The sequence below is a fragment of the Rousettus aegyptiacus genome, unplaced genomic scaffold (genome assembly GCF_014176215.1).
Source record: "Rousettus aegyptiacus isolate mRouAeg1 unplaced genomic scaffold, mRouAeg1.p scaffold_m13_p_6, whole genome shotgun sequence".
Lineage (NCBI taxonomy): Eukaryota > Metazoa > Chordata > Mammalia > Chiroptera > Pteropodidae > Rousettus > Rousettus aegyptiacus.
The window spans coordinates 73,653,602-73,676,217 of NW_023416309.1; the positions used below are offsets into that span (position 1 = coordinate 73,653,602).

General features: G+C 53.3%; 3 protein-coding genes across 11 annotated transcripts; 2 read left to right on the forward strand and 1 right to left on the reverse strand.

Annotated features, from left to right (window-relative positions):
* Positions 1-184: 184 nt before the first annotated feature.
* On the forward strand, positions 185-12,912 carry NEURL4 (neuralized E3 ubiquitin protein ligase 4). 8 transcript variants are annotated; one of them, XM_036222021.1, is made up of 30 exons: positions 187-1,147; positions 2,060-2,504; positions 2,726-2,791; positions 2,925-3,223; positions 3,387-3,498; positions 3,590-3,678; positions 4,228-4,300; positions 4,450-4,714; positions 4,966-5,147; positions 5,468-5,553; positions 5,659-5,833; positions 5,933-6,131; positions 6,217-6,293; positions 6,389-6,467; positions 6,873-7,048; positions 7,134-7,265; positions 7,665-7,810; positions 7,922-8,146; positions 8,246-8,344; positions 8,431-8,592; positions 8,788-8,952; positions 9,515-9,673; positions 9,975-10,154; positions 10,293-10,380; positions 10,470-10,577; positions 10,728-10,872; positions 11,030-11,142; positions 11,232-11,397; positions 11,961-12,012; positions 12,892-12,912. In XM_036222021.1, exons 1-30 carry the CDS (start codon positions 866-868, stop codon positions 12,895-12,897), a joined length of 4,551 nt encoding a protein of 1,516 aa, XP_036077914.1. In that variant the 5' UTR covers positions 187-865; the 3' UTR covers positions 12,898-12,912. The 8 variants fall into 8 exon arrangements, with proteins under 8 accessions (XP_036077912.1, XP_036077915.1, XP_036077914.1 ...); XM_036222019.1 differs by lacking the exon at positions 12,892-12,912 and having other exon boundaries at positions 185-1,147; positions 6,873-7,042; positions 11,961-12,643; XM_036222018.1 differs by lacking the exon at positions 12,892-12,912 and having other exon boundaries at positions 188-1,147; positions 11,961-12,643.
* Positions 12,892-15,668, forward strand: GPS2 (G protein pathway suppressor 2). The gene is made up of 11 exons (XM_016142124.2): positions 12,892-12,967; positions 13,172-13,334; positions 13,734-13,843; positions 13,919-14,031; positions 14,161-14,240; positions 14,331-14,413; positions 14,603-14,756; positions 14,866-14,955; positions 15,042-15,121; positions 15,214-15,309; positions 15,482-15,668. The coding sequence occupies exons 2-11, from the start codon at positions 13,241-13,243 to the stop codon at positions 15,563-15,565; spliced, it is 984 nt and encodes a 327-aa protein (XP_015997610.1). The 5' UTR covers positions 12,892-12,967; positions 13,172-13,240; the 3' UTR covers positions 15,566-15,668.
* A 209-nt stretch (positions 15,669-15,877) lies between these two features.
* On the reverse strand, positions 15,878-20,647 carry EIF5A (eukaryotic translation initiation factor 5A). Of its 2 annotated transcripts, none has more exons than XM_016142126.2 (6): positions 20,449-20,647; positions 18,380-18,565; positions 17,153-17,257; positions 16,822-16,953; positions 16,660-16,733; positions 15,878-16,495 (listed from the first exon to the last, which is right to left on the reverse strand). In XM_016142126.2, the coding sequence occupies exons 2-5, from the start codon at positions 18,542-18,544 to the stop codon at positions 16,671-16,673; spliced, it is 465 nt and encodes a 154-aa protein (XP_015997612.1). In that variant the 5' UTR covers positions 18,545-18,565; positions 20,449-20,647; the 3' UTR covers positions 15,878-16,495; positions 16,660-16,670. The 2 variants fall into 2 exon arrangements, with proteins under 2 accessions (XP_015997612.1, XP_015997613.1); XM_016142127.2 differs by having other exon boundaries at positions 15,878-16,534; positions 20,449-20,634.
* Between the last annotated feature and the right edge of the window lie 1,969 nt (positions 20,648-22,616).

The window sequence follows — 22,616 nt, forward strand, 5'->3', positions numbered from 1 at the left end:
ATCCCCGCCCTCATCTGAATTGTCCAATCATAGGGGTCCTAGTCTTGGGGTCAGAAGCCTTGTGACGTCACAGTCCTTCAACCTTAACGCGAGGGTCAGAGTTGGAGTGGGAGCTTTATACCTCTGGGGGATCTTTTGGGACCGTTAGCGCCGTTGCTTGAAACTGCCTGCCGGGGGTTCTTTGGACTTCTTATTCGTAGCTTTAAAATCTATGTTTGATTGGATTGGTGTTAAAGGTGGGCTTGACTGGGAACATCGTGAGCCTTTTTCCTCCAAAAGTCGGCCCGCTGTACCTCTCACGAGAGGTGTGATACAAAGTGGAGGGGTTGCAACACTGTTGCAATACATGTCCGGGCTCAGTGGTGTGGAGGGCAGAGATTTTCATTCATATAGCTACCTGTTCCCGCTCACACCGCTTTCAGGCCTATTGCGTGAAGACTAGACACCTCCTCCTGCTGCCGTAAACCGAATTCTTCTAGGTGTAGCCTGTATCGCGGGCGGTGTCGTCGGTGCCGCTGTCGCAAAGCTGAAAGTGTTTTCTTGGCGTCCACATTCCCCCTCCGTCGTAAAGATGCCTGCGGCAGTCATTTCTTCCACTGTCGCAAAAGCTCCCTACCCGTCTTCGCCATCTCGGAGAAATTCCGTCTCCTCGCCATGCCGTAAAGCAAACCTTTCCGACCCGGTCGTCCTTCTATTCCCACGGTGGTAGTCATTAACTCCATATCCTGGAATGGTTCAGTACTCGGCAGTGCCGTAAAGCACAGCTGGCCTCAGCTCCGGGTTCTATTCCTTCTGGGCGTCTGTGCACCGCGGTTGCCACGGTGCCGCCAAGCGCGGCTGTCGCGCGGCCCCGGCGTCAGCGACGATGGCGGCGGGGTCGGGTGGGAGTGGGGGATCTGGGGGAGGCCCCGGGCCGGGGCCTGGTGGGGGTGGAGGCCCCGGTGCGAGCGGCCCTGGACCAGGGTCTGGCGGGAGTCTGGGCAGCTGCGGGGAGCTGCACCCGCGCACTGGGCGCTTGGTGAGCTTGTCGGCCTGTGGTCGTACAGCGCGGCGGCAACAGCCGGGCCAGGAGTTTAACCACGGGCTGGTGTTGAGCCGGGAACCCTTGCGCGATGGACGTGTCTTCACCGTCCGCATCGACCGCAAGGTGCGGAGCTGGGATCGCGGAACCGAAATATGGAGGGTGTTGGGAATGGACCAGAGGGAGACAGGGTAAGACAGTTAGGTTAGCTCACATCACCGGCTACCAAGAGGGAACCGACAGACTTAGGACTCGTGGTGACGGGCAGGAAGAGAACGTGAAGCAGAAACATTCAGTCTGAAGGAGACAAGGAGAGCTTGAGTTTTCTCAAGACCCAGGAGCAGTGAAGGTACACGGGGCCTCACCCACTAGAACAACTAGGGAACAAATCTCCTAGAACAATTCCTGGGAGATAGCGGATGGAAAAATATCAGAGATGTAATGGGTGAAGAAGAGAGATAACTAAAGAAAGAACAAACCATTGAAAGACAAACTCAGAGTTGGGTGGGAAAAAATGGGTAAGGAGAGCTGCTCAGGGTGTGTATGCTTTGTGTGTGATTTGGTCAAGAGACCAGGTGCACAAAGATTGAATTTGGAAAGAGTGAATCGGAGTGGAGCCAGAGACTAGGAGAGAATGAGGCCAAGGGCAGAGAGTAATTTACAACGTTAGAGAATATGGGTGCGGAGAACTGTGATTTTGGGGGGTTGAGCCACAGAGACCAGCGAAGTTAGAGGAGGTAAGGGGGCTGGAGCCAGGGAATTTAGCCAGCATGATGGGAAAAGGACTGATATTGTAAACACTGAACAACCTGAGTACAGAGCTGAGTTGCTAGGGAGAGCAGACCAAACAATCCCTGAGACAGAGTCTAGAAAAATTTCTTGTGGGACAGCATATCTGGATTAGCGTCTCATAGCTCAAGAGGGAAAAGCCAATTAAGCTGTCTGAGAGGTGGGAAGAGGGGAATGCAGTAGTCTGAAATGTGGTGGGAGACCCATTTGTGACCCATCCTGATCCTCTGTCCACCACCCCTATCACAGGTCAATTCCTGGAGTGGCTCCATTGAGATTGGGGTGACGGCACTGGACCCTAGTGTGCTGGACTTCCCAAGCAGTGCCACGGGGCTGAAGGGGGGCTCATGGGTAGTGTCGGGCTGCTCAGTGCTGAGGGATGGACGTTCTGTGCTGGAGGAGTATGGTCAGGACCTGGACCAGCTTGGTGAAGGGGACCGTGTGGGCGTGGAGCGCACGGTTGCTGGGGAACTGCGTCTCTGGGTGAATGGGCGGGATTGCGGTGTGGCTGCCACGGGCCTGCCTGCTCGTGTCTGGGCTGTTGTGGACCTTTATGGCAAGTGCACTCAGATCACTGTGCTGCCCCCTGAGCCAGGCTTCAGCCCCCCTACTCCCATCCCAACACCTCCCCTTGAGCCCTCCACTCCCCTTGAAGATTCTGCCTTGGCTGAACAAGGGACCTCTGGGGATGAAGGTGAGAACACAACTAGGGCAGTGGTGGAGGGGTGGGGCAGAGGGAATGGCTGAAGGAATGGGGAAAATGTAGTGACAAGTGACACTGGGTGTGGAGATGGCTGCTCAGACCCCTGAGTCTGTTGAAGGGGAGATCAGGCACTAGAGGAGGGGGTCTCCTGGCATTGGGCCCTGCAGCAGGATCTAAACCCTTGTTCCCCTCCCATCCCACCTGGTCCCCAGCCTTCATAGTGTCCCCAGCGCAGGCCCGCCCGGAGACGTTTCCTAACAGCCTTGAGTCGCATAATGGTGAGGGCTTCGGGGAGGCTCTGGGAAGGGGAGTGGGAAGGGAGGGACCTCAGGAGAGGGGTAGGGAGAAGACTGCAAGCCTGAGGGTGTAGACCCTCATTTCTACTTCCTTCCTTTTGTCCTGATGCCATAGACTTTGCCAGCATGGAGCTATCTGAGGTGGTGAGCAACACCATCTTGTCTGCTTACAATGGGGGGCTCCTAAATGTGAACCTGAGCCCCCCACCAGCAGGGGAAGGGCTGGGATCTAGCTGTGCTGCTACTTCGCCCATCCTTACTTCCAACGACGCCCTGCTCTTTCATGAGAAGTGTGGAACTCTCATCAAACTCAGCAACAATAATAAGACAGCAGAGCGTCGCCGGCCCCTGGATGAATTCAACAATGGGGTTGTCATGACCAACCGCCCACTCCGGGACAATGAGATGTTTGAGGTGTGCAAGAACCTGGGGTCTGGCTAGCATCTCATCCTCTGGGAGCTAAAGATGGGGCTTGATCCTTGATGCTGGAAAGGCGGGGACAAGGGAAGAGCCAAGGACTGAGGACCTTTTGCATTTACATTTCCTGCCTCTCTCTTTTGCTAATATTCCACCCAAGATCCGCATCGACAAGCTCGTAGATAAGTGGTCTGGCTCCATTGAGATTGGTGTCACCACCCACAACCCCAACAATTTGGAATATCCAGCCACCATGACAAACCTGCAGTCAGGTACCAGCCACTGGCGGGGTGGGGGCAAGGACCTGGGGTTGCTGGGGTCAAGGAAGCCCATACCCTAATGATGGTATCTGCTTTCCCCTAGGCACCATTATGATGAGTGGCTGTGGGATCCTGACGAACGGCAAGGGCACCCGCCGCGAATACTGTGAATTCAGTCTGGATGAGCTACAGGTGAGGGTGGGGCACAGCCTGGGCCACTGTCTAGGGAAGTCCCCGTGTGCTGCATCCTTGCCTGGGCACCTCAATCTGCTCTGAGATCTAGAGCAAGGCTGTTTGTCTTTTTCCTCAAGGTTTCTTCTGAGAAGGCAATGTTTCCCAACAGTTAGGCACTCAAGATATTAGCGTCAGATGGGTTTGATTCCTTTTATTGTTTGGCCATTTGTAGTAGTGATCTGAGGCAGAAGCTTATCCTCTTTGGTAGTTTTTCCTTTTTTTTTTTTTTCCCCCAGAGAATGTCTAAAATGAGCCTGTTAGAACTGTTTTATAGATTGTTGTGAGCCTTAAACAAGTAGATGTTTACAAGGTGATGACATAACATCGTGTCTGACTTGCATTGAGCATTCAGGGTGGTCTGAGACTCATGGGAACTTTTTGGAGCTGTTCTCCAGTAACTTGGGGTAGTAGGAAGGCTCTGGGACTGCTCTGTTCTCACGGTGCCTACAACTGTCCAGAGCCTGATTGTGGATGGATTCCAGACTGTTATTTTTCTGTTTTGAATAGGAGGGTGACCATATTGGTCTCACAAGGAAGTCCAACTCTGCCCTCCACTTCTTCATTAATGGCATTGATCAGGGTAAGGGGAAGCTCAGAGAGGGCTGCCGGGCCAGGGCTTTCGGTGGGGTGGTCTGTACCTCATCCTTCTGCCTATCTGATATCAGTCTCCCTATGTCTGACGTTTCTTCCCTCACCCCACCCCCGTTCCTATGCCTACCATCCCTATAGGCGTGGCTACCCCATTGACACCCCCGGTGGTGTATGGTGTGGTGGACTTGTATGGGATGGCAGTGAAGGTAACCATCGTCCACAATAACAACCACAGCGACCGTTTACGCCGGAACAATGCCATTCTGCGGGCACTATCCCCTGAGGGTGCTCTCCGCCGTGCTGCTCCTGCTACCCAGGCAGAACCTGAGCGCCTGCTCTTCCACCCCAACTGTGGGCAGAAGGCAGCCATTACCCACGAGGGACGCACTGCCCTGAGGCCCCAGTATGGCCCATGGGGTGGGGAGAAGCCTGCAGAAGGGGCTCTAATGGAACTGGGGGAAGGTGTGAGGAAGTGGGAGGTAGAGGGTGTCAGGTCTGGGGCATCCTGCACAGAAAAGGTGGGGAGTCTTCTGCAGTGTGAAGTTTATCTGGTTAACTTGGGGCAATGGGTGTCGGGCAGGCATTGCTGGGCTAAGCTCTGGTGCTCTCAGAGTTTGAGTTGTGGGTCTGAGTCTCTACTTGCTGTGCCCTTAGTGCTACTGATGACTTCAATCATGGCGTGGTGCTGAGCAGCAGAGCCCTGCGGGATGGAGAGGTGTTCCAGGTGCGCATCGACAAAATGGTGGACAAATGGGCTGGCTCCATTGAGATTGGTGTCACCACCCACAACCCTGCCTACCTCCAGTTGCCCTCCACCATGACCAACTTGCGCTCTGGTGAGCTCCTAAGAAAGGTGGGGCCAGGATAGGGTCCTGGGATTGAAGCTGCCTCCACAGCCCTGATGCTTGTTCTCCAGCCCCTTTTTCATTTGTTACACCTATGACAACTGAATCAGAGGCTGAGGAGTGTCACATGAACAGGGCCTGTGGCTGGCTTGGGAACAGCAGAATTTTCTTGCCCCGATTTCAGAAGAAAGCTGAGTGTCAAAAAAGGCAGGCTGGGCTTATGGCTTTGGGAAGTAATGTAGGGACTGGTATATAAAGGAAAGGAGCCCTGGCTTCCCCCTCATGTTCTCTGCCACTCCTTGTCTCCCTAGGTACCTGGATGATGACCGGGAATGGGGTGATGCACAATGGGACGACCATTTTGGATGAATATGGGCACAACCTGGACCGCCTCAAGGTGGGAGAGTGGGTCTGCCACCAGCTCTCAGCAGTGGGGAGTAGGCAAGGTGGGGCTGCTGCAGGACCAGCCCAGGCAAGGACTCTGCCTGACTCCTCACTCCAGCCCCGCTTCTTCCAAGGCAGGGGACACGGTGGGCGTGGTGCGGCGGGAGGATGGGACTCTCCACTTCTTTGTCAATGGGATGACTCAGGGCCCTGCTGCTTGGAATGTGCCCCCGGGTGTCTATGCTGTTGTGGATCTCTACGGCCAAGCTGCCCAGGCGACCATCGTGGACGACGTGGGTGAGGGCCGGGCTTTGTAAGGGCAGGAAGGTGGGGTGGCTTTGGGAGGCCTCAGAGACAGCTATAAGCTTAATGAGTGATGTCCTCTCTTGTAGAGGTGCCACCAGTCCCTGAGTCACTCCCTGAGGGCAACAATCAGGTGTCTCCAAGCTCCCCATCATCAGGGGCTGGGGGCTCTGACCTACGCTTCCACCAGCTACATGGCAGTAATGCAGTCATCACTAATGGGGGCCGCACCGCACTCCGCCACAACTGCCGCAGCGAGTTCAATGATGCCATTGTCATCTCCAACCGGTCAGTGTCTGGACTTGCATTTCCCCATTTTCCTACTGCCCAGCCATCTACTTAAGGCCTGTCTGATCACCACTTTTCCTGGCAGGGCCCTGCGGGATGGAGAGCTGTTTGAAATTGTTATTCAGAAGATGGTGGACCGCTGGTCAGGCTCTATTGAAGCTGGTGAGGGGCACCTGTGTGCATGTGTGTGTGCTAGGGGAGGAGCTGGCTACCTATTGCTAGGAGCTTGGCTCTGAACTACATCTGCCTCCTTCCAGGAGTGACTGCTATTCGGCCGGAGGACCTTGAATTCCCCAACACTATGACAGACATTGACTATGATACTTGGATGCTGAGGTTGGGCTGCTTGCTTTGCAGACCAGCTGGGCAGGGCTGGGTGGAGCTGGCTGGGATGAGGGAAGCAGGATTTGGGACCTGCGTGGCCATGGACATTGACAGACATAGGGGATCTGGCTGCTGCTTCTCTTCAATTCTGGGAAGCCTGTCCTGCACAAGGGCAGAGCTCTTCTTCCATAGAGCACTACCCTCCTTCCTCCTTCCTGCTTTTCCATGGTGGGTGGGGTGGTGGATCCCAGGGACATAGGAAACAGGATTGGGTCTCAGACCCCAGATTGTGGCAGAGACCTTCAAGGCACTAGAGGCATTAGAAGGTACTAGAAAGTTCTGACAGGCAGAGATTGGGCAGGGACCTATGTAGGGAGGAAGCTGGGAGGCCGACCTGTTACTATTGCCATCCTCCAGTGGCACAGCCATCATGCAAGATGGTAATACAATGCGCAACAACTATGGGTGCGACCTTGATGCGCTGGGCACGGGTGCACGCATCGGCATGATGCGAACTGCCAAGGGCGATTTGCACTACTTCATCAACGGCCAGGACCAAGGTGCTGCCTGCTCAGGCTTGCCTCCGGGTAAAGGTGATTACTCTGGCATTCAACTTGCCACCCTCAGCCCACCCCACCTTGTACTATCAAGTTTCTGATTCCCTCCTTTCTTACCCAGAGGTGTATGCAGTAGTGGATCTCTATGGCCAGTGTGTTCAAGTATCCATCACCAATGCCACCGGTCCCATGGACAACAGCCTAGCGACCAGCAATACCGCCACTGAGAAGTCATTCCCCCTGCACTCCCCAGGTTCAGTTTGCTGGGAGGGAGGGCGAGCTCTGTTCTTCTCCTATTGGCCTGAAGTATACAGCTTCCAGGTCAGGGAAGCTATTCAAAGGCAGGCTGGCTGCAGCAACTACAGGCAAAGGGAAAGGAACGACCCATAGGGGAAAGTAGCCAAGAAGAGGACAGGAGGTTACACCTAGTACACAGGGCCTGGACACTTCCCTGCCACCCAGGGGCCAGGACACCATAAGCTAAGAATACCAGGTTTGGGGATGAGTCTTACTGTGGTAAAAAGAAGTGTCAGAGATCTTGAAGGAGTAATTGCAGATGGGACCATTATGTCAACTTTGTTTCACCTGAAAACCTTGCTCTGTATCCTATGTGAAGCTCACTGTCCCATTCTTCGGTGCCATCTTTCCACAGTGGCTGGTGTGGCTCACCGATTCCACAGTACTTGTGGCAAGAATGTCACTTTGGAGGAGGATGGCACGAGGGCGGTGCGTGCAGCTGGCTATGCTCATGGCCTCGTCTTCAGCACCAAGGAGCTCAGGGCTGAGGAAGTCTTTGAGGTGGGCTGTGGAGATGTAACAGAGGCTGCCAGGCCCTTCATAACAGGGCCAGACTACTTCCTACCAACCTGCCGTCATCTGGTACCAACTAATATTTTCTTTCTCACACAGGTTAAAGTGGAAGAACTGGATGAGAAGTGGGCAGGTTCCCTCCGGCTGGGGCTGACCACACTAGCACCAGGGGAGATGGGGTCTGGAGCAGGTGGTGGCCCTGGGCTGCCTCCTTCTCTACCAGAGCTCCGGACTAAGACCACCTGGATGGTGTCCAGCTGTGAAGTGATGCGCGATGGACAGCTTCAGAGGATGAATTATGGCCGGAACCTAGAGAGGCTGGGGGTGAAGTAGCTGGATCCAGAAACAAAGATTGGGAGTGGAGTGGTCAGGTGGCAGAGAGAGGTTAGCTGAATATCTGTCCTTATCTCACCTTGGTTCTAGGTGGGAAGTCGTGTGGGCATTCGGCGGGGGACAGACGACACAATGCATATCGTGATAGATGGAGAGGATATGGGGCCTGCAGCCACTGGCATTGCCAAGGTAGACCCAAAAGTTGCCTTGGATTCTGGGAGTGGGGTTGAAATCTTCTAGTTGTCTCCTACTTCCTGGGTCTTGTGTGTCCCCAGAACGTGTGGGCTGTGTTGGATCTATATGGGCCAGTGCGGAGTGTGTCTATTGTCAGCTCTGCAAGGCTGGAGGAGCCAGAAGGCACCCGGCCTCCTTCCCCCAGCTCAGACACCGGAAGTGAGGGCGAGGAGGACAACGAGGGCGAGGAGCACGGCCTGGGAGTAAGAGGCTGCAGCAGGGCCCTCTGGGCACATGGATGAGTGGTTGATGGGCCATTGGCCACCAGGTTGTTTTTGGGTTCTCTGATCACGTCCTGGGTGGGCAGAGGCTTATGCACAAGCTCTATGTGAACACCACTGGGATGTCTCGGACTTCACATTGACAACCCCAGCAGCTTAGTCTTTCTTCCACACCAGGGCCAGGATCAAGTGGCCATTATGCATACAGCCCTCGAGTTCCTGGAGAACCATGGAAAGAATATCCTCTTGTCCAATGGGAACCGTACAGCTACCCGGGTGGCCAGTTACAATCAGGGCATTGTTGTCATCAGCCAGCCCCTAGTGCCCCAGCTGCTTGTCCAGGTGGGCCTTGCCTCCTTACCCCCAGCAACTTGCTCATGGTGACCCAGGGCCAGCCCTCCTAGAGCAGAGCCTTTCCAGGTTAAGGACAAAGTGGAAGGCCAGCCCCTTGGATGAGCTTCCCAGGCTTTTGTTCATACCTTGTGATAGGAGTTGCAGGTTGGTTACCAGGAAGCACCTACCTGGTAACTGTAGTGAGGGAAGCAGTAGGGAGGAGCTGACGGAGCCTAAGGGAGATGCCTGATTCTGAAAGTGGGAGCAAGGAGGGCTTTCCAGAGGAGGGGCCCTTCTGCTGCAAACTGAAAGGTGTTAGTGTTAGGGGAAAGAAGTCCCTAGGGACAAGAATCCTTACAGAGTCAACAGCAAGATTAAAGCTGAAAGAGGGAAGGAAACAAGCGAATCTGTAGTTTCTGATCCCTCTAAATGTCAGAAGGGGTAGCATCCCAGGCCACACTCTGAGAGATGTTATCTTCTTTCCCTGGCTGGGGTGAGGAGCATGGGTCTGCTGGGAGGGTGGCCTCTCATCAGGAGGCAATAACTGGGGAGTAGTCACCTTTTCCCCCAGGTGCGGATAGACTTCCTGAATCGGCAGTGGACATCTTCCCTTGTCCTGGGAGTCATCACATGCCCACCTGAGAGGCTCAACTTCCCTGCTTCTGCCTGTGCCCTCAAACGGGCAGCCTGGCTGCTGCGGGGCCGAGGGGTCTTCCACAATGGCCTCAAGGTAGTTAGGGGAAAGAAGGGAGGGACCAGGTCTCTGAGTAGGGAGGGGCTGGCCACGAGGGTGGGAATGTTATTACCTGGACAGTCTTGGAGTTGCTGCCTATTTCCTTGCCCCAGAAATGTTGCAGTGGGGGACAGGGAAGGTGGAATCTAGGTCATTGAAGCAGAGAGTAGAGCCCAGGCATTGGGCAAATGTGGAGGCAAAGCCCAGAGACTGGCAACTCGAAGCTGAGTGAAGCGTGGGGGTGGCTATTGCTGGTAGGATTCTTATCTTTGGGAAGACAATAGGTCTCTCCTTCCAGATCTGTGAGAAGTTTGGGCCAAACCTGGACACGTGTCCTGAAGGCACCATCCTGGGACTGCGGCTAGACAGCTCTGGGGGGCTGCATCTCCATGTCAATGGGATGGACCAGGGGGTGGCTGTGCCGGATGTCCCTCAGCCATGCCATGCACTTGTGGACCTCTATGGGCAGTGTGAGCAGGTTAGTGGCAATGGAAGCAGGGAGGAGGGAATGCCTGAGAGATGGCTGTCTAAGAAAAGAGGAACTCTATGGTCCAAGGAGGGGATCAGCAGGCCCTGGGGGCTGATCATGCTCTGCCTGACCATCCCTCTTCTGCAGGTGACAATTGTGAGCCCTGAACCAGGGGCTGCCATTGGGAAAAGTGCTGGAATCCAAGGGGACATGGAGAAAGCTGACATGGTAGATGGTGAGCCAGCCCTAAGGGACCAGGATCCTACCTCATCCCACCTTGTACTTCTAGCCCCATCTTCTATGACCTCTGTCCTACTTCTTCAGGGATCAAGGAGAGTGTGTGCTGGGGTCCACCGCCTGCTGCCAGCCCACTCAAGAGCTGCGAATACCATGCCCTTTGCTCCCGTTTCCAGGAACTGCTATTACTTCCTGGTGAGTTCCCAGTCCCCCCAGAACCTGCCTCATTCCCTGGACCAGTGCAGGGGCATGCCTAGAGTCCTGGAGATGAGTTAGAAGGAAGTTGTGTGGTTGAGACCCAAGGTGGGAGCCATAGCACCAAGTCTGCCACTGACTTTCCTGCAGAGGATTATTTCATGCCACCACCGAAGCGTAGCCTGTGCTACTGTGAGTCTTGCCGGAAGCTGCGAGGGGACGAGGCCCACAGGCGCCGTGGGGAGCCCCCTCGGGAATACGCCCTACCGTTTGGCTGGTGCAGGTTCAACCTCAGGTACAGATGGGGCAGGGTCATGTGTCTTCCTTATGGTTCTTTGCCTTCTTGAGAAAGAAGGATAACAAGAGGGTACATGCAAGAAGTAACAGAACTTCTTATCTAGGGGACAGTCTCGGGGAGCTAGTGACCTTTGTCCTATCCGCCCATCTCCTAGGGTGAATCCCCACCTGGAGGCTGGGACACTAACCAAGAAGTGGCACATGGCATATCATGGTAGCAATGTGGCAGCTGTCCGGAGGGTGCTGGACCGAGGAGAGCTGGGAGCAGGTACCATAACTACCATAGCTCTGGTACAGTCAGGGCAGGCCAGGCCTATGGGCCACAGCAGGATTTCCCTGACCCAGTTCTCCTCACAGGGACTGCCTCCATCCTAAGCTGCCGGCCCTTGAAGGGAGAGCCCGAGGGAGAGTTTGAGGAGCCTGGTGAGAACTGCGCACCTCCTCGGGAGGAACAGCCCCCTCCAGTGCTTCTTTCTCCCTCCCTCCAATATGCTGGGGCTGAGACCCTGGCATCCAAAGTGCAGTGAGTACATGCATGGGGGGGGGGCCCCGGCACCACTTGGGTCTCCATGATTTTCCTTCCCCTTTCCCACCTTGCTTTGCTAGTCCTCAGCCTCCACCTCAGTCCTTTTGTCACACATTCATTTAAAACAAATGCCATTGCTTTTGTGCTATCTCAGTGAACAAAAAAGGGTACCTTGCTCTTGTAGAACTTATATTTTCTCTAATATGTTATACATAATAAATATTTAGTATTTCTAAAGGTGACAAGTAGTACTATGGAAACAAAAACTAGAGTTGGTGGAAATGGATCAGAAGTACAGTTGGAGCAAGCATATTAAGTAGGGTAGCCAGGGTACGCATTATGAAGGTGAGATTTGAGCAAAGTCTGGAGAAGGAGGTGAGGGAGTTAGCTGAGCAGGCATTGGGAGGAATACCATTTAGAGAGAACAGCTAGAGCTGTCCCTGTAAGATGGGAGTGATTCCTAGGAACGGTGAGGCCAGTGCAGTGGTTGCAGTTAGCAAGGAGGAGACGTGACAGGAACCAGAGACCCCATGGCCCTCTTTTTGCTTCTTGCCTAACAGATTCCGGGACCTCAAATCCCAGCGGACACACCAGGCCCAAGTGGCGTTCCAGGTGTGTGTGCGCCCTGGCTCCTACACCCCTGGCCCTCCTTCTGTTGCCCTCAGAGTACCTCCTGACCCTCACTTCAGCCCAGCTGAACTTGAATGGGTAACCAAGGAGAAGGGGGCCACACTCCTTTATGCCCTGCTGGTACGGGTGGAATGAGGGGTGAGACCTCACTACTACAAGCACAGTTGGGCTTTGGGCCTGTGGACTCTTGAGTGACGGCTGCCTCCACCTCATTCCAGTGACCCAGGGCATGCACGGTGCTCAGCCTGGCAGATGCACAGGAGCATGTAGGCAAGCTCTCAGTTAGATGGAAAGTGGAGCACATCTCCATATCTAGGGCCCAGAACACTCACTCTGAGGTGAGGCAGTTTGTGGAGAGCCCAGCTCCAGGCCCTGGGTAACACCTCTCATGCACTGATTTGGGGAACACAACTCCTTATGACTCCCTCCCCTGTATCGCTTAATTTATTTCCGTTTTTGTTCTTGGTTACTGTGAATCCCAGAGGAGTTTCCCTGTGCCCCCACATGAAGCTGCTTTTTTCCAGGGGCCACCGAACAGGAGCGGGGAAGGTGGGGCCCTCTGTACAGTTCTGACTCTGATTTCTAAAGAGCCAATAAACAACGTCTCAGAGCACCTGCTTCGCCTCTCAATCACGCGCCCTTGGGAGATCTGGCCTTGCCCAGTCAGGGACCCCGCCGCGGAGCTAGAACTAGCCCCGGGAGTCTCGTGGCTGGCAAGCGGCCAGAAGCGGAGCCTGGGGGATGGTCGATGCGGGGCGGGCGTAGTGGAGGACATTGTATATCACAGGAAATTGTCTCGCATGCTTCCGCCTTTTACTCCCCGCCCCAACCACGAGGTCCGTATTGCTCTGACCCCGGAAGGATTAAGCTCAGTTGCCGGATGTGACGCAGTGGCCAAGGCGCAAAGGGGGCCTCCGAGAAAGCGAAGAGAAAGAGGGTAGGGTGGGGCGGTGGCCGGTGCTGGCGGGGGAAGTGGGCGGGAGCACGGAGGCAGGAAACCCCCGCCCCGCCTGCGCTGAAGCCCTCGGCGGGCTACCAGGTTGGGCTGGCGGCGGGTGCCGGACACGTGATCCGGGAGGCAGGCGGGCTTCCGCCTAGGCGGTCCAGGCGAGATCCCCGCTGAGCGCCCCGCTCCCTGCAGGCCGGGTCCGAGGTCTGGCAGTCAGCGACAGAGCCGGGTACCCACGGTCCGAGCGTCCCCGGCAGCACCATGCCTGCGCTCCTGGAGCGCCCCAAGCTTTCCAACGCCATGGCCAGGGCGTTACACCGGCACATCATGATGGAGCGGGAGCGCAAGCGGCAGGGTGAGCTGGGGCCAAAGCGGGAGGACATACGCCCAGGGCAGCACCGCTATCCCAGGGCTGACCTCCACCCACGGGCAGACTGATCCACCGCCGGCTGAATACCACAGGCACCCATCCCTCTAGAAGAGGGGTGGAACAGCCCCGTTGTGGTGGGAGTTTAAACCGCCAGGTCTAAGCTCTAGAATTCTTGAGCTGGGAAGGACCTTGGAGAGCACCTAGTGAACCCTCCTTCTCCCTGTCCCCCGTTGCAGTGATTAGAAGCCTGTCTTCTCAAAAGGGAAAGCCATTATCAAGAGCATAAAGGAGCATTGGGTTGACCCGATTTTGCTGGTCTTCAATCTGTAATATTCTATTTTAACCACCCTGCCACTTTTCCATTCTGCCTAACTCTTCCTCCAGAGGAAGAAGAGGTGGACAAGATGATGGAACAGAAGATGAAAGAAGAGCAGGAGAGAAGAAAGAAAAAGGAAATGGAAGAGAGAATGTCATTAGAGGAGACCAAGGAACAAGTATGTAGGCCCTTGATCTCTCCCAGTTCTTCCCTTGGCTATCCTGCCTTCATCTTCTTCCTCCTCCTTTCCCAGATTCTGAAGTTGCAAGAGAAGCTTTTAGCCCTACAGGAAGAGAAGCACCAGCTTTTCCTGCAACTTAAGAAAGTTTTACATGAGGAAGAAAAACGGAGGCGAAAGGAGCAGAGGTGGGATTGGAGGGCTAAAATTAAAATTGGGGACAAAGAATAATTGGCACCAGGTAACAAAAGATCAGTGTTTAATGGCAAAAGAGGGGGCCTTGTCCTTGATTTTGATCTGCCTTCGTTCCACTCCAGTGACCTGACCACTCTGACATCAGCTGCATACCCACAGAGCCTGACTGTTCACACAGGAACTCATCTCCTCAGCATGCAGGGTGAGGATTAAAGAAACCTCTTGTCAGAATGGGCTCTCTTGGGGCTTATAGACTCCCATTTCAGCATCATGAAGATCTCTCCCTCTCTAGGGAGTCCTGGAGGACACAATCGCCCAGGCACCCTCATGGCAGCTGACAGAGCCAAACAGATGTTTGGACCCCAAGTGCTTACAGTAAGAGGAGTAGGACTGGGTGTCTGGCCCATTGTTTTTCCCTATTTTCACCTAGAGCAAGGCATCTTTACTAAACCAGTATTCAAATCATGAGTGTAATATACATTTAGCTGTATAGGAAAAAATGGGGCATAGCTAAGTCATGTGAGTTTCTGCTTGTTTACAAAGTGAGTTCTTATCTCTCCTTAGACCCGGCACTATGTGGGCTCAGCAGCTGCTTTTGCAGGGACCCCAGAGCACGGGCAATTCCAAGGCAGCCCAGGTGGTGCCTATGGGACTGCTCAGCCCCCACCTCACTATGGACCCACTCAACCTACCTATAGTCCTAGTCAGCAGCTTAGAGGTGAGTGGTGGGAAAAGGGAGATACGTGTGGCTTGCCTCAAGGCCCAGAGCTGGGAAGTGTTGTGAACAGACTAAAAGGTTCTAATGGCTGTGCCCTTGCCTTTCTCAGCACCTTCAGCATTTCCTGCAGTGCAGTACCTGTCTCAGCCACAGCCACAGCCCTACGCCGTGCACAGCCACTTTCAGCCCACCCAGACAGGTGATAACACCCCATACAGGGGCCCTAGTTCCATGGGTCTGCCCTTCCTCATTTTCTACTCATTTCACACACCCTTCTTCACCTAGGGTTCCTCCAACCTGGTAGTGCCCTGTCCTTGCAAAAGCAGATGGAACATGCTAACCAGCAAACTGGCTTCTCTGACTCAGTGAGTGTGGAGCCTTGGGAGGTCAGGGAAAGGGTTACGTTAAGGGGAGCCCAAGTCCTGGCTGCCTCAGGTCCTAATTCTCTTCTCTGCAGTCCTCCCTGCGCCCCATGCATCCCCAAGCTCTACATCCCGCCCCAGGACTTCTTGCCTCCCCTCAGCTCCCTGTGCAGATGCAGCCAGCAGGAAAGGTAAGGATGGTAAATCATACCTTAGGCCACAGTCCCTACACTACTAGGGAAAACAGGATCGGGTAGGAGAGGTAGCTCAGTCCTGGTTTTCCCTTCTTCCTTTGGGGTGTGGTTGTAAGGGTATGGAGAAGGGAGAGTATGTACACTGACAAAGCCTTTTCATCACCACCAGTCAAGCTTTGCAGCTACCAGCCAACCTGGTCCTCGGCTCCCTTTCATCCAGCACAGCCAGAACCCGCGATTCTACCACAAGTGACCATCAAATTTTATCTTCAGCCTCATCCCCACCCCTCCCTTACCATGGCTGAGGGTGCCTGTGTGTCCTAGTTCAGGCCAATAAAACCTGCCATTGCTCCTGGCTGCTGTTTGTGTTGCCTCCCACCTGGACCAAGCCAGGGCTACTTGAAGGGCAGAGTGGTAGCTGACAGGTCCATGGCAAGTCAGTGGGACAGTGGGTTGGTTGAAATGAACTCAGTGGCACAGTTCCATCTAAAATCTATTTCTGGTTTCCAAATTTACCTTCTAGTCAGCAAATACCTATTTGCTCAAAGAAGCAGCCAGGTTAGAGCTTCATATTAAACTTGTAGTTTTATTTAGGTTTGCTTTTAACAAATGTGTCGGGGAGAGAGCCCACAGGAAAGGGTGACGCCCATGGGAGCAGGGCCCTCCCAGATGCCTGAGGAGGGGGCAGGTCCCCTCCCCTTTCCTCCTCTTCCCTCCCCAGCTAAAGGGATTTGGGGAGAGACACAGGCAGGGGAGGGGGCTGGTCCCCAGTCTGTGGGGGTGGTGCTTAGGATAAAGGGCTATGGGGAACAGGGACAAGTGGGGGAAGGGCACAAGGATCATTTGCCAGAATCCAGCTTTGATTCCAGAATTTAAAAAAAAGAAAAAGAAACAAACCACTAAACTAAACCACAAGCAGCACCCACCCCCTCTCCCCCACTAGGGCTGTAGTGCGAGGGGAAAAGAGGAGGGCAGCTTCACCAAGGCCATGGCTCACTCCTGGCCAAGGGAGCAGGATGTAGGGCAGGGGCTCCCCGACAGATTGAGGGGGTGGGGGAAACCAAAATAAAACGTCAAATAAATTGTGTAGGAGAAGTCCAGCCAAGTGCCAGGCCAAAGCTGGGCCAGGCTGGGGGAGGGGGCCTCTGCAGGCTTGAGGATCGCTGCTGCCACCACCGCCGCCCTGGGTAGGAGAGAGAAACCAAGTAAGGTAGGATAATACCTGCAACAGGAAAAAGGGTGAGGACAATCCTGTGGTCAGAAAAAGCCTGGAACAATTAAAAACTAAAACAACTCTTTGATGGGGACAATAAAGTATGTGAAGGAAGGACAGTCTGTCATACTCACCTGGGAGCCAGTTATTTTGCCATGGCCTTGATTGCAACAGCTGCCTCCTCTGTCATGGCAGACAGCACCGTAATCTGTGAACAAGAGGAAGTCAGAAATCTAAGCTTAGAGATGAAGCACAAAGAGGAAAGCTGGGCACAAAAGGAAGAGGGTGGACCATACCAGGATCTCCTCTCCACAGTCGTACTTCTGCTCAATCTCCTTGCCAAGGTCTCCCTCAGGAAGACGAAGGTCCTCTCGCACCTCCCCACTGTCCTGGAGCAGTGATAGATACCCATCCTGGATGCCAATCAGCTGAGGGCAGATAGGGAAAGAAGGTGATGGAAGTTGATATGGAGGATAAAGGATCTGATAGATGAACTGGGGTAGCAAACTACTAATACCGAATACCCTCTCCTGCCATTTCCCTCCTCTCCCAGCACAAGCTCTTCTAGTCAATCTGTACACCACCTCCAATTAGGGACCCAACTATATACCCAGACCATCTACATACCTGGAAATCATTCCTTTTGATGTTGGGAACATCCATATTATGAGTTGATGGGCAGATATCTTCATATTTCTTCCCAGTAAAGATGTCAATACCAACCAAGTGGACCTGTATGTATGCATCACATCAAAGAGAAACCCAACCAAACTAGGATAGAGGAGATAAGGATTCTCAACTTGTCCTTGACTGGGAAGGGAAGTCAGACTACAATTTGGGCAAAGATCAGGGGAGTTGGAAATGAACGATGAAATCAAGGAAGAAACACTAAAGCCTCTAAAATAAAAAGAACCTGAGGCAAAAAGACCACCATTGAGATTGGGGTTGACAGCACAAGGGAAACTATAGGCCAGGCTTATAGCAGTCAATTACCCGGAGCTATCAAATTGTTGACAATTAAGAGGTTAAGAGCCTAAAAGAGTCCAGGTAAAAGTTTAGAAGAGTTTCCTGGACATCAGCATTAAAGGCTGGGAACTTGGGAAATAAAGAAAAGTAAAAGAGAGCTGAGAAAACAGGAAGGACTAAGAGGGCTGAAAAGAAAAAAGGATGGGGGAGATTAGGAAGAAATAAGCAATTAGAAAATAAATAAGGAAACCAAAAGACAGAGAAGGATGAAAGACACTGGGGCAACCCAGGATGAATGCCAAGTCAACAAAAAATAGAGAAATTGATTAGGGAACAAAATTATAAAAAATTTTAAAAGGATGAACCAGGCTGCACTTCTGAGGAAAAAGAAGAATCTAAAGTGACAAGGACAGAACTAGCAAGAATGTTAGGACCTAAGAAAGTGAAGAGGAGAGGGGGCGCCAAGGTGATTCGGAAGTTCAGTGGTAAATTGTCCCTCTCCAGGGAAGGTTGAATTCTGTGTTAGGGTAGGAGAAACACTAAGCAAAGTTATAGAAACAAAGAACACCTACAAAGACTGAAGGGAAGAGAGATAAACAGAAAAAGTGGAGGCCAGGAATAAAAAGGAGCAGCTAAATAGCCAAAGCATAACACACCACCAAGAGATGGAGAGAGGGGTTATCAGAGTCAATAGTGGAAAGGCCCAAGTCTGGGAGCAAATGCAGTAGAAAGGTATCCAGGGCTGAGAGCTCAACAGAAGGAATTGGATGGTAGGTTAAGAAAAGAACTAAAGGAAGGTAGAGGGCTAGGACTGATGACAACTTGCTTCCAGGAGCCCCATGGACCTGAGAGGTGTGGGGACAAGATGTGGAGAGGTAAAACTCTAACCTTGGCATGGCCGTGTTTGCCAGTCTTGGAGGTGGACATCTCCACAATCTTACATGGTCGGCCTTTGAGCACCACAAAGCCATTCTTACGTAATGCTGAACACTGCATTGGGAAGGTGGCTGAGGCCCCTGCATCTCCTGTCTCGAAGTCCAAATCATCTGCCATTTTAAGAGGCTTCGATTCCAGCTAGAGTCAAGAAGAGAACTGGAGTCAGTAAGGATGGAGGTTTAACAGGGCCTCTCATTTATCCCACTCCTTTCTGGAAACTGCTTCAGTTTCTTCCTAGCAGTTTATTCTATTACCTATCTAAAATAAAGTTAAAGTTCCTAGATTAAATACTGATTGGGATCACAAATATTAAAAAACTAATGTGTGTATAGTGGAGATAAGAAGCTGGATTCCCATCCCAAACAAAAGCTAAAGGGGAGGTCTTGGGAAAGAAAGTCTCAGGGCCAAATTAGGATGCCAAATCTCTGAAATGGGCAAAAGCCTAATCCCTGGGAGGGGGAGGACTCAGGTGTTACTTGCCACTGAAACCAACCACCCCTCTTCCCCACACAGAACCAGGGCTATAATTAGGTGAGCAGCAATGAGCCAGCAAAAGGGCGGGGCTAATGTGGAGGGGAGGAGGGTGGAGACCAGAGGACAGGGCCCCACCCGGCTATGTTACACCCCCCCCCACCACCTTATCCACACACAAGCCAGTCATTGGTACAGGAAACCACAGGCCTCTTTGGGGGATTCCCGCCTCTCCAACATGCATTTGCAGATGCAGCCAAGAGGGGGGGGCGGGGAAGTAAAGTTTTTTCAAACTGATCCCCCTGCTAAACACCTCGATCTCCTTTCCCAAAGGGAACCCAGGAACCCAGCCTCTCCTCGAAGGCCCTCCTACTTTTCCCAAGATGCATTGGTCTTGTCGGCTTTTCAGGCCAGGCCTGTAAGTCAGTAAAAGTGGGGGAATGGGGAGTGGTGAATGACAATAAAATGAAAGTAAAGGCTGGTAGTAGTGAGTAGTATAACTTATACTAGGATAGTAAAGTGAAGGACTCTAAAACCAGCAACTCCCAAAATAGACATATCGAGGAAGACAGTGACAAGGTGAAGAGCACCTATCACAGCAGGGAACTCATTTGCCCGGGACTTTAAGGCGCTGTCGGCACGACTGAGAAGAGTTGGGCTCCCATCCAATCGTCCTCGGTTTCCCCATTGTATCTTAGTCTCCCAGCACAGAAGAGTGCCACTTACACTTGGCTGGCCCCTTCACTTCACATGAGGTTCGGGAGGGAAAGCCCCAAGGGCCCGTAAGGTGCGGGAGTGCTAACATATGCCCGCAGCGGGCTATCTGGGGTGATCGGGATCCGGGCCTCCGGCTTCTTCCACTCCTCGCAATTCCAAGCTCCCGGAGGCGCCCTCGAGGACCTGTTGTCCCCGCGCTGGAGGGTGCCGGCTCCCGCCCACCATGTGGCCGCCCGGAGCTTCCGGTGGCCCGGACCAGGGGGGAGGGGGTCCCCGCACACGTTCAGCCACGCGGCCTTCGACCCCGAGGGCAGCCTCCCGTGGGGGGCACTTCCGGTGCCGCGGCTGCCCCCTCCTCAAAAGCCGCGCCTGGCCCGTGTCGCGCCAAGCTGGAGCCACGCCGCCTCCCCTCCCCCCGCGGGCCGCCAGCCCCCCCAAATGCCCTCTCACCGAATAGACCCCTCCCCCACCTCACGTGGCAGCGGGCACCCAGTTCTCAACCGCCCAGATACCCTTGCCCCGGCAGGCCGATCTGGCCCCCAGCCCTCGCCACGGCGTGGCCGCCCGGCGGCCTCTCCCGCGTGGCGGCCTCGCGGCTCGCCGTCCTCCGCCCTGCGTCGCTCCAACGTCACCTGGCAGGCCCCAACCGCCACTCCGCGCGCCAACCGGGACGCGCGCCCGGTCCTCTCCGCACCTCGCGCCGCTAGCCGACTGGACCCTGTGCGGCGGCCACCGCCGCTCCCCTCTACCCCCGCCCCGACTCCCGCGCAGTTCCATCTCTACTCCCAGGCCCAAGGCAAGGTTCCGCGCACGCGCGCCCTGTCCGCTCTCACCTCGCGCGAACGCACTGACTCTTCCCCGTCCGCTCGCCGCGAGCCCAACCGCTGCCTCCGAGCCCACTGCCGCCGCCGCCGCCGCCTCTACCGCCGCCGCCGCTGCTGCACACGGGTCTTAGTACGCAGGCGCTGACTCCCCACTGACCAACCAAGCAGCCCTGTGACAGCCGCGCAAGCGTGCTTTCTAGCTCCTCTGCCCTCCACCCCCACACTGCGCAAGCGCACAGACCCTCTCCAAGCTCCACCCTCCCTCCCACCTACTCATCTAATGACGCGCATACGTGACCCCGCCCCTCACAAGTCCTGAGTTCTGCCCACCAGTAGGCAATGCGCAGGCGCACCCGGTTTTTTTAATCCCTTCAACCTCCTCTTCCCTCCCGGTGATAGACCACTAGCCCTACCGAACAGTCCTTGCGCCTGCGCAATAAGGAGCCCTACACTCAACACTCTGGAGGAAACGCCTCGGCTTCAAAGCGCATGCGTATTGGGAATCCTGCCCGCCCCTTCCACCTCAGACGCCGGATGTTGAAAAGACCACGCCACCGTAGCTCTCGTCTTGTCTATAACGCATGCGTCATAGGAAACGCCCCACCTCGGGTTTAAGTAGACTTAAACGACTCACACATTTCAGAAAACTTGCACTGTAGGTTGGGCCCCTTGATTCAAAACCTATCCCTCCCCATCCACCACCCAAGTTACACACATGCGCATGAGAGCTTTTCCGCTTCTCTTCCTAGAGCGCCAGTGTGATCGGGTTACTACCCACCTCAGCTTTACTTCTCTAAGTTCTACGTTTCTGCTCTGCCATAGAGTTTCACCCTGAGAGATAGAGCGGTCCTGTCCCAGCCACCATCTTATTTAATGCCTTGGTCCGTGTTGGTCCCTCTGGCTTCCATAGAGGCTGTTCTACCTCTGAATCCAAAGTAGACTTGTCATGTCTCTTTTCCCCCCAGCTGTCCTCTGTGGTCTCCAAAACAATTTTAGTGAGCACCCTTAGAAAAAATTATATAAAAAGAGGAATGTTGAATTCCATTGATCAGGGTTACCCAATCCCCTTTCGCCCCTCCACTGGTCGGCTGCCTGTTAGGAATGGGGCTGCACAGCAGGGGGTGACTGGAGAGCAAAGGAAGATTCATCTGTATTTGCAGCTGCTCTCCCGCGCTAGCATCACCGTCTCAGCTCCACCTCAGATCATCAGGCATTAGATTCTCATAGAAGCACCAGTCCCTGGTGCCCAAAAGGTTTGGGGGACCCCTGCTCTAAATCGAAGATGACTGTGAAGATGGAAACAAGCTATCTCTCAGAATGTATTTCCCTGGCTTTCTTTCCAGGGAAGAAAGTGGGTTCTTTTCCTGAAACTCTGCACTCTCCAGTTACTAGGCTTCTAGCACTACCTTCATGGCTACCTTGTTTGCGGCAGTAAGCAGGTGGACAACAGTAATGTGGAACAAGAGGAGCAACTGAATATCTGGGTTTAGAATCCAAAACCCTGAATCTGGTTCTTGTTTTAAGAATTCTGTGACATGATAGATGTGAACTGCAATCATAACCTGAATTAATACATTTATTTATTTATTTATTTATTTATTTATTTTTAAATAAAATTAATACACTTATGTAGCATGTTATACTATCACTCCCAGCTCCTTCCACTCAATTTTCTGAAATTTCTGCTCTTTCCATTGTAAAATAAACTCTGAGCACATCATTTAAAAGTTAAAATGATAATAAAGGAGGTTGTGCATGTGTGGGGCAGAAGGTATATGGGAAATATTTGTGCCTTTTGCTGTGAACCTAAAACTTTTCTAAAAATTAAAGCTATTTATACAAAATAGTATTGAACGTCAGCTTTAAAAATAAAAAAAGTAAAGCTATTATATTTGAGGGAGAAATTTGAGCTGGACTGGATGCAAGAGACCAGTGAAGAACATCTAATAGTAGCCCCAGTTAGCAAGAATGAAGACCTAGATCAAGGCAGTGATAATATGGTAGGGAGGAAGAGTACCAGAGATATTTTGGAGATCTAATTGGTGGAACTTGGTGGTTAATTGAATGAGGAAGATTGGGTCAAAGGATAGATCAAAGGTGCTTTTAGTCTGTGTGATTGGGTGTTACATTACTCAAGACATTCCTGAAGATAAATACAGTTATATGTGAATTGGGAA

Coding starts and splice junctions, on each gene's coding strand:
- NEURL4 (XM_036222018.1), top strand. CDS start 866: ATGGCGGCGGGGTCGGGTGGGAGTGGGGGATCTGGGGGAGGCCCCGGG. Junction 7,049..7,133: donor AGGCTTGCCTCCGGGTAAAG/GTGATTACTCTG, acceptor TTTCTTACCCAG/AGGTGTATGCAGTAGTGGAT. Junction 8,147..8,245: donor GGAACCTAGAGAGGCTGGGG/GTGAAGTAGCTG, acceptor CCTTGGTTCTAG/GTGGGAAGTCGTGTGGGCAT.
- EIF5A (XM_016142126.2), bottom strand. CDS start 18,544: ATGGCAGATGATTTGGACTTCGAGACAGGAGATGCAGGGGCCTCAGCC. Junction 17,258..18,379: donor GCAAACACGGCCATGCCAAG/GTTAGAGTTTTA, acceptor GCATACATACAG/GTCCACTTGGTTGGTATTGA. Junction 16,734..16,821: donor ACTGTGGAGAGGAGATCCTG/GTATGGTCCACC, acceptor TCTTGTTCACAG/ATTACGGTGCTGTCTGCCAT.
- GPS2 (XM_016142124.2), top strand. CDS start 13,241: ATGCCTGCGCTCCTGGAGCGCCCCAAGCTTTCCAACGCCATGGCCAGG. Junction 15,122..15,213: donor AAACTGGCTTCTCTGACTCA/GTGAGTGTGGAG, acceptor TCTTCTCTGCAG/TCCTCCCTGCGCCCCATGCA. Junction 15,310..15,481: donor AGATGCAGCCAGCAGGAAAG/GTAAGGATGGTA, acceptor CATCACCACCAG/TCAAGCTTTGCAGCTACCAG.